Source organism: Arachis stenosperma, chromosome 10, assembly GCF_014773155.1.
Source record: "Arachis stenosperma cultivar V10309 chromosome 10, arast.V10309.gnm1.PFL2, whole genome shotgun sequence".
Taxonomy (NCBI): Eukaryota; Viridiplantae; Streptophyta; class Magnoliopsida; order Fabales; family Fabaceae; genus Arachis; species Arachis stenosperma.
Window position 1 is genome coordinate 94,622,979 of NC_080386.1, and position 13,445 is coordinate 94,636,423.

A 13,445-nucleotide genomic window follows, 5' to 3' on the forward strand; every position below is an offset into this window, starting at 1 on the left:
AAAAATTGAATAACAAAGGGTGTCTTTGTGAAACGCGTTGGAGAGGATAAAAATGCGTTTAAGTGCTTTGAACGCTATTCTTTGATGTTTGGCAATTTTTCTTCCCTGAACGCCAATGTGATTTTGCATCCTAAAAGCTCGTTTACTAGAAGTAAGAAATTATAGCTTCTGCGTTTACCCAACGTACATTTAGGTTTGTTGTTCGTTATTATTTGTTTTTTCTATCATTTTTTCTAAATAAAAAATACTGAGAGTATTAAAACAATTATTCTAATTTTTGTGCGTTATTTACTATTTTAATTTTTAATAATATATATTATTGTTCCTATTAAAAATGATAAATTAAATAAAAAATTAATTATAAATAATAATAAAAATATAACTAATAAAAAATTAGAATCTAAAATAATAATAAAAATATGATTATTAAAAGTACTTAAAAAGAATATTAAAATATGTTATTTTATCTATTATTTTTAATTTAATAAATAAATATTAATTTTTATTATAAAAAGATACTTAAAAAAATTTGTCAATTTTTATATGTTATTTTTAATATCATAAATAAATATTAATTTTTATTATAATAATAAAAAATTATAATATACTAAAATAGAGTACTATGGAAAAAATACTATATAAAAATACTAAAAAATATAAAAAAATTAAATATACTTAAAAAATAATATTATAATTTAATATTATATTTTTTTAGTAATTAATTAATTATTTATCTAGAAGTGATTTTAACTAATATTATCCAAACAATATTTATTTTATCAAAATCAATTTTAATTAAAATTACCAAACATAAATCATGTTGGCACAAACTCACTCCTATCCAAAATTAATTCTACAAAATCACTTTCATTCAAACTACAATTTGACGAACGTGAATTCAAACACACACAAAATAAATGGGAGTACCGTACTCTCTATGTTACAAATAAATAAAAATGATTGCTATTGACAATTAATTTTTAAGAAATGGTGTTTAAATTCATAAAAAATATAACTTCTTTTTTTTATTTTGGTGAATTCAATTCAGCCCCCTTGTTTTAGTCTTACAATCCACTCTTAAATTATGCTACAAACAGCAATACAATAAGACTAAGGTTTTTTTATCTAAATCCAAACATATTAGTCTGTGAGACTCATGATCTGTTACAAAGCAGAGACTCAGCTTCCCCATGACTCAGCTTTCCCATGCTTTTGTCACTCACCACGTGTCATGCCTGTAGTCCCTATGCTTTTGTCACTTACCACGTCAGCTTCCCCATGACTCAGCTTTCCCATGCTTTTATCACTCACCACGTGTCATGCCTGTAGCCCCATGCTTTTGTCACTTACCACGTATCATTCACATATCATGCCTGTAGCGCCGCTTGTCATCCAGCTTAAATTCTCATTTATCCAATTCAAATTAGCGTGTCATCCAGCTTAAATTCTCACTTACAGCTTGCATATACATGTGTCTTTAGCACTGTCATCTCTAAATTTTCACTCACCGCTTGCACATATCTTTAGAACATAAAAATACTTTGCACATACATGTGTCTTCAGTACTGTAATCCCTGCAACTTAAATTCTCCCTCGCTTACACATATCTTGAACATACATACATGTATCTTCAGAACATAAAAATACTTTACATATACTTTACACATATATGTGTCTTCAGCACTGTCATCCTGCAGCTTAAATTCTCACTCACCGCTTACACATATCTGTTTAAATTCTCTCTCTCACTGCTTACACATATCTGTTTAAATTCTCTCACTGCTTACACATATCTTAAAACTCACCGCTTACACATATCTTTAACATACATGTATTTTCAAAATATAAATCTTCAGAATATAAAAAAAAGAGAAACCTGAAACCTTCAACATTGTAAAATCTTCCGATAATTAATACTTAATACTGCTAATTGGTGAAATGAATGAAAGAACCAATAATTTAATAATTTAACAGTAGCCAATGGTGACTTTAGTGATAAATAATTTTAAAAAATTCAGGTATTTTCGGAATATTAACTTTAATAGTTTTAAATTAACTTTAATAGTTTTAAATTTTTAATCGTTAATTTTAATAATTAAAAAATATATAATATATATTATTAAAATTATCATTTAAAATTATCATTTAAAATTATCAGTATTATTTTAAAAATATCTGAAAAACTTTCAAATAAATTTATAATTGGTGATTATGAAATTAAAGTTCATCCATGTATGGAAAAAACCGTCACAATTTCAACCAAGAATCTTGATCAGGGGGTGTAATTGTGATTTGTGACATAAAAAAGGAACCAAAGTTGACATTCAAATTTGTAATTCATTGAACATTCGCCACAACTGAAATTTCAGTAATCAACTAATTAAAACGTGAAAAAGACCTAATTCAATAACTACTACTAAAATACTAAGAATAATGGGAATTTTGATTAGCATGAAATTAAGTAATCCAATTATCAATTTTCAATGAATTAAAGAAGTAGTACATGACATGATCCACTTAACCTAAAATAGCATCTTTAATCTGTACAAATTGAACCACAGCGCCCTACTAATTACTATAACCACCAAGCCATGGTTTCACAAAATCATTGATTGAATAGAGATGATGCAACTTCCAATACTTCCCGCTACTGCCACTGACTCTGTAGCAACCAACAATTCTTCAGCTGAGACTCCACGCTTTCTCTGAAGCTCTTCACCCGAACCAAACAGAAATGGATCGAACACAAGCCCATGCCCGATCCAGGACCAGATCCGACCCGGGTCGTTTTCAAGAGGTAGCAAACCGGCCCGCACCCTACGCCTTTCCCCTGAACTACGATCCCCCACGCTCTTGTTGTTCTTTCTGTATCGGAACCGCCGTCCTCCGCCTCATCCTCCCCTCCGATCTCCTCCACGAAGATGACTCCTTCTGGCACCGGCGTCTCCCCTGACTCCCACCGTTGCTTCACCGCTGGCCAATCCTCCACAACCACCTGCTTCTCCGTCGTCGTCGATGTGGTGGTTTCTTCTCCCTTTCTCTTAGAAAAAATCTGCACCAGAAGCGGCGCGTCCTTTAGATTCTTCACGATTTCCACCACTGAATCCCTCATCCACGTGTCCAGCCTCTCCTGCGCCTCCAAGACGGCGGCGGCGTCACGGCCTCCTCCCTTATTAGAATCCTCTCTCTTCCCGAACGGCTCAATGCTCATCCGATTCTCCACCACCGCCCCCCTAGCCGCCGTTGGCGCCGCCGAAGCCATCCAGATCCTCCCCTTACACGCCGTGGAGCGCGCCAGGTCTCCGATCACGACGGAACACGGCGAGGCAAAACAACACCGATCCTTCATTCTCAAGTTAGCGGCGGCAAGGCGGCTGTTTCCGCCGCAAGCAATGCCGAGAGATGACGACGCCATCTTCTTCTGCCTGCGTGGATGGCGGGGAAAGGAAGAAAACACGCAGAAGAAAGGCAACAAGAGAGAATCTTAAAGCCAAAAGCGATGAAAGCTTTTATTAGTTTCTGTTTGTGACGAAGGGTTTGTGCTTTCGTCTGAAGAATTCAAATAAAGAAGGAGAAGAGAGGGAAGAACGAGAATCAGAGAAAGCTGTTAAGATAGATAAAGGGATAGAAGAAGCGTAATGGGTGAGGCGATTATTATAGCTTCAGTGACGCGTTCAAGATTAACGGTTGATCAACGCTTTCTTCAAATTTGACGGTTCTGATCTGATGCATAGGTGACTCTATCGGACTCTGACTCGGACTCCTTCTGGCTACTGTTTAAAATTCATATCACAACTAACTCACAATCCTAATATTTTTAGGCTGCTTTTGTTCCTCTGCGGGTAAGTACACCATATGCTCCAATATAGTAAGAATCCACGGTTATAATGTGAGCGTGTAGGCATATAGGGTGGGCGTAGGTTGTAGAGGAGTGAAATTTTGAAGGGCACGAGGCTTGTTTGCATGGCAACGTGGCTTGGAGGGTAACTCCACGAGCCTTCCACGCTTTCGCAAATTGTAGCAAGTGCGAATTTTTGGTCCGGGTATAGGATAGCCATGGGGTTTGATTACTTTGACTTGCTGATGTTGGAAGCAACGGTTAAGATGGAATGAGAGTAGGGTGAGCATGGAAGGAGTGAGCGTAGGGGATTGGGAGTGAGGTCGGTATGTGACGTGAGAAACGAAGGCGGGAAACGCACGAGACGGCACGCGAAAAGTGCATGGATTGCGAAGGCGAGCACACTGGGAGCATTCACTGAGTGCAAACGATTGGCTAATAGAGTGCAACGTGGATGACACGTAGGAGTAGTACGTTGCCATGTCATCATTATTCAGTTTTTTTTTTAAATGCGGAATATTCGCGCGTTATTTCGTTTCTTGCGAGTTGGGGGTGAGAAACCAAAAGATAAGGTATAACTAACTACACTCCGGAGGGATTTTTTTTTATCTTTCGGAATTTTTTTTTATCTTGTACCGCTGGAACTTGCAGAGGGTATTGTTTACATTTTTTTATTTTTAATATTGGATTAACAATGGTGTTTTTCTAAAATGTGATCTAATGTGGTATTTTTCTAAAATGTGGGATGATTTAATGTACGGAGTAAAAATCGGACCATCCAATTTTTAAGAGGTACAGAAATCGGACCGTCCGATTTTTAGGTACACAAATCGGACCGTCCGATTTCTGTACTCGGACCGTCCGATTTGTGTTGAAAAAATTAAAAAAATTTGGAGTACACAAATCGGTGGGTCCGATTTGTGTACTCCAAATTTTTTAAATTTTTTCAACACAAATCGGTGGGTCTGATTTGTGTACTCCAACTTTTTAAAATTTTTTCAACACAAATCGGTATGTCCGATTTGTGTACTCCCATAATTTTAAAAAACACAAAAAATCACCATGTTAAAGTATAACACCCATTTTACTACCATATCAAAATTTTTTAGCCTATTGTTTAACTAAAAAACCAGTTGTTCCAAGTTGCAATACATCATATCATCGTCAGCATCCGCTAGCGTGATAAACATGGACCAACAATATATTATACATGTATTATTTTATGGATTCAATTTGTTAGGGGTCTTGCTATCAAATACTATGGGTCCTGATTTAAAAAAAAAAAAATTCCATGCTTTGGATGTTGATAGCTGTAATAGAAGTTCTAAGTAGTTTCTATTATTGAAGAATAGTTTATTTAGTATTCTAACAAAATTCATTTTTCTTTACAAAAAAAACATTGATATTAATTTATTTTGTAAACTAAACTCTTATTATTGACGGTTTACAATAACATTATGCAAATGATCAAGAGGAAAATAAATAAAAAGAAGTTAAATTATAGGATGTAACTAGTGCAATAATAATTCGCCGTTATATGATATTTCACTTTCTAAGTTCCAAATATTTTATTGCGAACCCATAAAAAAAAACAATTTTATTGTTTAAGATACACGTTTAGCGAATAAAAATAACACTTTTTTAATATTTTATCCTATCAAATAAAGAAATAAACTAAGAGAATAAATCTTTTAGCACTATTTTTTTAAAAATAAATTTAACACTATTTATTAGAAACGAATGACATGCAAAAAAAAAAAAAAATCCATGAAATTTATTATTGAATCTGTTTCTGTTAACATGATAATCCCTTATTTATTTTAGATGCGTGTAGCTAATTAATAAGTTTGTTTCAATCATGGATTAGGGAGGAATCGAAAATGCTTATCTTGATTTGATTGGAACTCATCATTGATTCCTCCACCATAAACGAGAAAAATTCAAAATTTATACGGTGCATGTAACTAGCTATTCATCATAAATCATTTTTTAATCAATTATTATATATTATAATAACATAATTGATTTTAGATATTATATCTCAAATTTTTTTTATATATTTAAAATTTAAAATTATATTTCTTTAAAATTAAAATATTTGAATTTAAATTTAATTTTAAACATAACAAGAATAACAAACCAAAATTAAATTCTAACTAAATTAAAATTAAAATAATAGTATCAGAATTAATTTTTTGGGTTTTAAGTCTAATAAATAGTTATTTAACAAAAATAATATTCACAATTATTTTTGGATGGGTTTTAGAGGTGTTAAAAAAATTATTTATATTAAAAAATATAAATATAAATTTTAGATGTGTATTAAAAATATCTTGTATATCTTAGCTTATTATTTTGGATGTATTAAAAATAATTTGTATTAAAAAAAATATAGGTATGGATCTGAACAACTTTAGATGTATACTAAAAATATTTTGTATGTTATTTTATTATTTTGAATTTATTAAAAAGATTATTTATGTTAAAAAATTATAAATAGAAATTTAAACATATTTTAGACGTATATTAAAATATTTTATATGTTATCTATTATTTTAGATGTGTTATAAATATATATAAAGTAATAAAAAAATACGTACAAAATATATGTAAAATATACATGCTTTATTCTTCTTTAGTGTTTGCATAAATTAAAGTTGCTGACTCTTATGGTTCTATGTTCCTTAAATAATAAAGAGAAAAGAAAATGATTAATGGTTAAATTAATTTTTAAAAGATAAATATTTTTTAAATTTATTATTAGTTATTTAAATATTATAAATTAATTATTTTTGTTCTTTTATTATATAATTAATAATTTTTATAAATAATTTGATGATATAAAATATTAACTAATAGCATACATAATATGTTGTAGTATGTTCAATTAGACGTTGAACAAATATATTTATAAAAATTTATTAATTTAGTCAATTTTTTTAATTATATAAATATTAATCCTAATATCCTAATATAACTTAATGACACTAAATTGATAAATTTTTATAAATATAAAGGACAAAAATAATTAATTTATAACTTTTGAAAGATTAATTTGATTGATAAAATTTTTTAAGAATAAATTTAAAGAATGAACTATTTTTTAAGAACTAATTTAACTATTAACTCAAAAAAAATCATAACTAAGTAATCACACACATTGTAAAGAATAATAAGAACAAATAAAAAGAAAAAGAAGTTGATTAAATTTACCGTAAGAAGATAAAGAACCGAATAATAAAGTAAAGCTGAGAGAAAATAAATGTTGTATGTAATAGTGGTAATGGAGAAAATAAAAAATTAATAAAGTAATCGTTTTATTTTTTAAAAATAATCAATATAATGAGAGAGAGAAAATAAAAAAGTAATTGTTTTATTTTTCAAGAGAAAATTAAAAAAAATTTAATTGATGAAATTTAAATTAAATCTTTATCTAAAATAAAAAATAATTTAATTGAAATATAATTAAATAATATTATTAAATTAAAAAGTTGAACGAGGACTAAATTTTTAAGAATAAATAGTATTATCTAAAATTAAAAGTCACCGAAACAACATTTGAAAAAATTTCACGATGAAATTGATATGATTTCGTACCATATCAACCTACAAAAATATGTTAGAAGAGTAAAAAATCCAAAAATGATATGATTAATAGTTTATTGTTCGAAAAATTTTTTTGGACTATACCATATGAGACATGGCTATTATTTTATACAAAAATACTATTTTGATGGTTTTCAATTAAAAGAGATCTTTCTTAAAAGTTGTATCAAAGTACCGCTAAAAATTTATGAATTATTTTAATATATATGAACGATTAATTTTACTTCTAATTTTTTAAATAATTAATCAATTAAAAAAACTGCTTATGAATGACAAATATGGAGTAAAGAACAACAAAATAAAACATCAATGTAAATTTGCATACAATGGGTTTTATTATTATTTTATTAAAAAATATTAAACTATTCTCTTTTAATTCTCTTTGTTCATGAATAAATTATAAATAATTTTTATAATATTTTGTTTATATTTTGACTCAAATAATTAAGGATTACAGATTCAATAAAGATCGAACTATTTTAAAAATATCTATTAAAATTACATATTCAATTTATCAGAATCTTAGATTTATCAATCTGATTTGTCCAAAACATGGATTTTGTGACGCGCGACTAACTCAACTTGTACAACAAGCAAATCTTTTCATCCTATTACTTTAGATACTCATTTACAGGTTAGCAACCATTATAACGTGGGATAACTCCACATATCTCAGGAGAATATTGATGTGGATTAATCACCAATTCAGAATTTTTCAACTCTTAAAAACTCAATTACGTCGTAAGTATGATCTAAACCGACAACCAAATCACAGTCAAAGCTTAGAAGGTTGTCACAAAAATCAAATCAATAATCAGGAGTTGAATTTCGGGTCGTTCTTTCTTGGACTTGCAATTAAATGCACATCGTTGGTTATGGAATTTGGAGGTTTTGAATATGAATGCGAAAAGGTAAGACAACTAGAAATTAAAGAAAAACCAATAATCAAATTGTAATAAGTAAAAGCAGTAAGCAAGTAAACAACAATCTAGTAAGCATGCAATCGAGATGGCAACAATTAAAAGGTAACTATAGTTGGAAACAATGGAATTAAACTAAAACGACTAAGAGAGTAGAGTCAATAAAAGAAATGGTAATCAAATACTTAAAAGGCCTTGGCTAGAGTTGAGAATTTAGGCTTCCTATCCTTGTTATCAACCACAAACATGACAATTATTAAGAGTTATTTCCACTTTGCCATCTCCTAACATCAGGAAAAGCTCAAGTAGGCATAATTGTTCTCAATTCACAAATCCTAATCAACTTCCAAATTTGGTAAAAGATTAGCGTTACTGAGAACCAAATCCTAAATTACCAATCAATATTGGATATTGATAACTCAAAAATCCTTAATTACTCAACCCCAAGTCACGAATTCTAAAATCTATTCCATAACTAAAGTAAACATTTCATCGAACACTTGGTGAGCAATAAGAGAAAACATCATGAAATGGTGAAAATTAATCAAAATTAAATCTAATTACTACCGAATATCAACAATAGCAATTCATTAAAACATATAAAATATAAAAACATCAATGTATTAATAGAAATTCAAAATTAACAAAATCCACAAATTAACAAAATAAGAAAAAGAAGTAACCTGCAAAAGGTTTCTAAATAGAATTAAAATGGAGAACAAACATTCAAATAACAAAACTAGATTTGACTAAGATCCAATTCAAGAATTAAATAAAAATTGATTAAAGAACCCTAAAACCTAGAGAGAAGGAAGAGCTTCTCTCTCTAAAAATTATAAACCAAAAAAACTCTCTACACACTCTCGATTGGTGATCCCCCCTTGTCCTCCATTCTCTTGGCCTTTTTTCTTCTTTCTTCTCTTCAGAATATAGCTGAGTTGGGTCTAAATGAGCCCAAAAATTGTGGTTATGTGCTTTCATTAATGAGGCATGCTTTGTATGTCATGCGTATGCATGCGTCGTTCGTGCGCACGAATTAAGAAAGATGCATACGCAGGACAGCGGGATCTTCAAATCTTTAATTTTCTATGATTTTTTAACTTTTGCATGCTTTTGCTCCATCTTCTAAGTCATTCTCGTCCTGTTAAATCTGAGATCACTCAACAAACACATTACGACATAGAATGGAATTAAAGTGATTGAAAATTGACAGTTTTAAAAGCCTAAGAAGCATGCTTTTAACTCTTAAGCGTTAGGAAAAAATCATAATAACATGTATTATTGGTGAATAAATGCAAGATAAGTTGATAAATTCTATCTTTTTATCCAAAAATTATCATAAAATAGGGGTTTATCAAATACCTACCCATTATCACAAGAAGAACATGATGAATCCATATTTTATGGTATTTATTTGCTTTAACTAGACGGATTTCATTGACTTTTCTTGCATTTATTCATTGAAATAGCATACTTTTGTGAATTCTTTCCTAATTGTGCTTAATTGTGAAAAATATGCTTTTATGCTTAAAATTGCCAATTTTAATTCACTTTCTCCCATTCGATGTGTTGATATGTTTGTTTGAGTGATTTAAGGTTTTGAAGGAAAGAATGGCTTGAGAAAGTGGAAGAAAAGTATGCAAAGTGAAAAAATTCAAGAAATGAAGGATTTGCAAAGCTGTCAATCTTGACCTCTCGGTACTAAATTGATCATAACTTGAGCTATAGAGGTTCAAATGAGGCGGTTTTAGCGGCATTGGAAAGTTAACATCAGGGGCTTCAAAATAATATACAATTTGCTATAGTGGATATAAGTCTAAGTGGAAATAAGTCTAAGTGTGCGTACGCACACAATGTATGCGTACGAACGAGTCAGGATTTAGCTAGTGTGTATGCGTACGCACAAGTCCTGACACATGACCTCATTAATTGCAACTTACTGGCAGTGATTTCTGGACTTCCAGAGCCCTATCAAACTCATTTATGAAGCTATTTCAAGCCAAATTGAAGAGGGATGAAGGGGGGAGCAATTAGGTTTAGGTTTTTACATGTTTTAGCTTAGTTTTTCTAGAGAGAGAAGCTCTCCATTCTCTCTAGAATTTAGGGTTTCTAGGTTAATTTCTCTTTAATTTTAGTTTTTAATTATTGTTTTAGTGTACTTTCATTTATGTTTTCATGCTCTCTTGTCTTGATCTTCTTAATTTCTTTTGTCATTTTCTCATTTTTGTTATTTTTAGTTTATGAATACTCTTGTCAATTTCAATTTCTTTTAATGCAATTTTGATGTTTTATATTTTTTTAATGCTTATTTGAGTTGTTATTATCAATTTATTGCAATTGGTAGTTATAGATTTTATTATTGTTACAATTTAATATGATTTCCCCTTTTATGCATGCTAAGTGTTTGACAAAATGTCTCTTTCAGCTTTTGTATAGTTTTTCACACTCTTGGTTAGGAATTGGGTAATTAGGTGAACTTGAGTTATGGATGTCTATTCTATATTGTGTTAGGATTGTTAGTTGGTTTAATTTCCATTGATGCTAGTCTTTTACTAAGTTAATTAGTGAGTTGACTAGGACTTATGGATTTAGATCAATTATGCCTTTTTGACTTATTCTCGATGTTAGGATAGACTAGTTGGGATTAATTTTTAGCAATTATTATGTTTGTGGTCTATGATTATGATAGGAATCCTTAATTTTCAATCCTTTCTAAGAGTCCTTTTTGTCACTTAAATTCTATTTTTGTTACTTTAATTGCTTTTCATTTAATTCCTTGCATGCATCTTTAATTTCTTGCAATTTATATTTCTCACTTATTTCAACCATGTTGAGTTTGGAAAACTTGAAATATGGTGATGACCAAACATTGTTAAAAAGGGTTTAAATTACAAAATTGTTAATGGAATTTTATTATAATTATAAATTGGTTGCTTAACAACTTTGTGTTGTGCAGATTTGGTTTTGGGCCAAAAATGACAAGCCCAATGTGAAGTTAACTTTCAGCCTTGTACAAAAATATTCTAAACTTTGTGGCTGAAATGTTCTTGTGTTGATTGGGCCAATGATAGCAAAAAGAAGCCCAAAACCTTGTGTTGAAAGACCAATTCCTTCATGGTCCGAATTTGAAAAGAAAAGAAAGGAAAGAGAAGTGGTTCGGTTACCCACTCTCTTTGATTGAATTCAAATTTGATTAAATGGATTTAATGCATGCCTTGGTAACATGAGAGAGAAAGCTTACATTGATTTGATTGCTATTATTGCTTTACACGTTACTAGGCATGGGTAATGTAAACTTAACTCATTTTAATTTCTTCCTTAATTCCGTTGAAAGCTTTTCTCTGTTCTCTCTTCTCTCTCTTTCAGTCATTTCTAGCAGGAAAAGAAGGTTGAAGCATGCTATCAGAAAAATCACAGAGAAGCTATGAACAAGCAAGAGGCTAAGGTAATGATGGCCTTAGCAAAAGAAAGATCTATAGTATGGTGTGACTGAGATCTTTGCCACAAATTATAAGATGTGGTGAAGAAGTTTCAAGATCACCATACCTAAAAATGGTGGAAGATCCAATTCGATCAGAGAAGAAGATCCCTGGGGTATGGCTCATCTCTACTTTTGTTCATCCATCACAGGAGGTAGCTACTGTAGCTATGTGGAAAAGAAGCAGAAGATAGAGCTGTCAAGGATCAAGGGTTCATCAAGGGTCAGAAATCCTTCTTGGGAACTAAGTCAAGATGGAAGGCTCAGATTGATGAAGCTTGATGAGAAGGGATGAGAGAGAGACAATTGCATGTTGGCTTTTGTTTTTGGTTCTCTCTCTTCTCTCTCTGTCTGAACCAGTTTGATGATTGAAGAAGAAGAAGTTGGCTCGATTTAACCGTTTCAACCTTGGAGGCTTCCCCTTCTATAATAAGGGTGAACAGCCAAGGCTTGAAGCAAGGAGAAAATGAGTAAAAAGCACAGAGTTCTCATAGCTACCCAAGCTAATAGAAGTTATTCTACTTCAATGTGTTTCATGTTGTATTTTTCTGTTTATTTTTTGTAAAACATGTTGCTTGTATGCAAAGTTTGTATTCGTAGGTTTTGATGAATGACAAACCAACAAACGACATGAAAGACAAACCATCAAACAACTTGAATGTACAAGCATGTTGAAAGATCAACCAACATTCAACGTTGAGGAATGAAGAGTTGAAAGCAACACAACAACAACAAGAAACTCAAGTCCACAACATTTGAAGACAAGTATAGTGTCTTAGGACTTAGGTAACTTCTTGTTAAGAACCAATTGCTAAATCTCTCAACACACACTCACAAAATGTTTTGATGCACATCTTGCAATTCGATGCTAGCCAAATGGTTTAAAAACTTGTTTTCAAAGGTACAAAAGCATAGGAATTGACTCCAACAAGTTTGAGATCAATCCTAAGTATTTTGAAGTGATTTTAAGCCATTCTTTAAGGTTTGCATCGATGCACACTCATCTTGCATCGATGCAAAGCATGCGACGACTTGTTGCATCGATGCAAAGATGTTTGCATCGATGCAACCTAGCTGAAAATTCAAATTTCAGCTTCAAAGACACATTTGCATCGATGCAAAGTGCTATGCATCGATGCAAATAATTCAAAAACATAAAAAACGGCTAGTTTTGACAAAAAGGCTCCATCCCATTAACTCCCCAACGTTTCTAAGGTTTGGGGAGTCTATAAATAGATGGATTGAAGCCTTATTTTAAAATTGGATTTTCGAAAACCATATTGTTCATATTCTTTCATTCTACACATTTTTTAAGGTGCTGTAATACACAATTTGAGAGAGCAATATCAATTGGTTCAATAGTGCTAAACTTGTAATCATACACTCTTCTAGAGAGTACTCATTTCATCTCAACAATTCTTTGAGAATTGTTTTCTTATACACTGTGTAAATTGGAGTGTGATCTCCAAGGTTGAGTCAAGAGTTATAAACACTATAGTCGGTGAGGATACCAAAGAGGTATACTAAGTACTCAAGGCAAATCTTAGAGAAGGTATCTCTAAGTGGAGTGGGTTAGTATACGAGTGGTGATCATATACCGTGA

At 30.9% G+C, this 13,445-nt stretch overlaps 1 protein-coding gene across 1 annotated transcript; it reads right to left on the reverse strand.

Moving 5' to 3' along the window:
* Positions 1 to 2,422: 2,422 nt before the first annotated feature.
* LOC130955714 (uncharacterized) lies at positions 2,423 to 3,748 on the reverse strand. Its single transcript, XM_057882650.1, has one exon. It carries the CDS (start codon positions 3,413 to 3,415, stop codon positions 2,648 to 2,650), a length of 768 nt encoding a protein of 255 aa, XP_057738633.1. The 5' UTR covers positions 3,416 to 3,748; the 3' UTR covers positions 2,423 to 2,647.
* Positions 3,749 to 13,445: the final 9,697 nt, after the last annotated feature.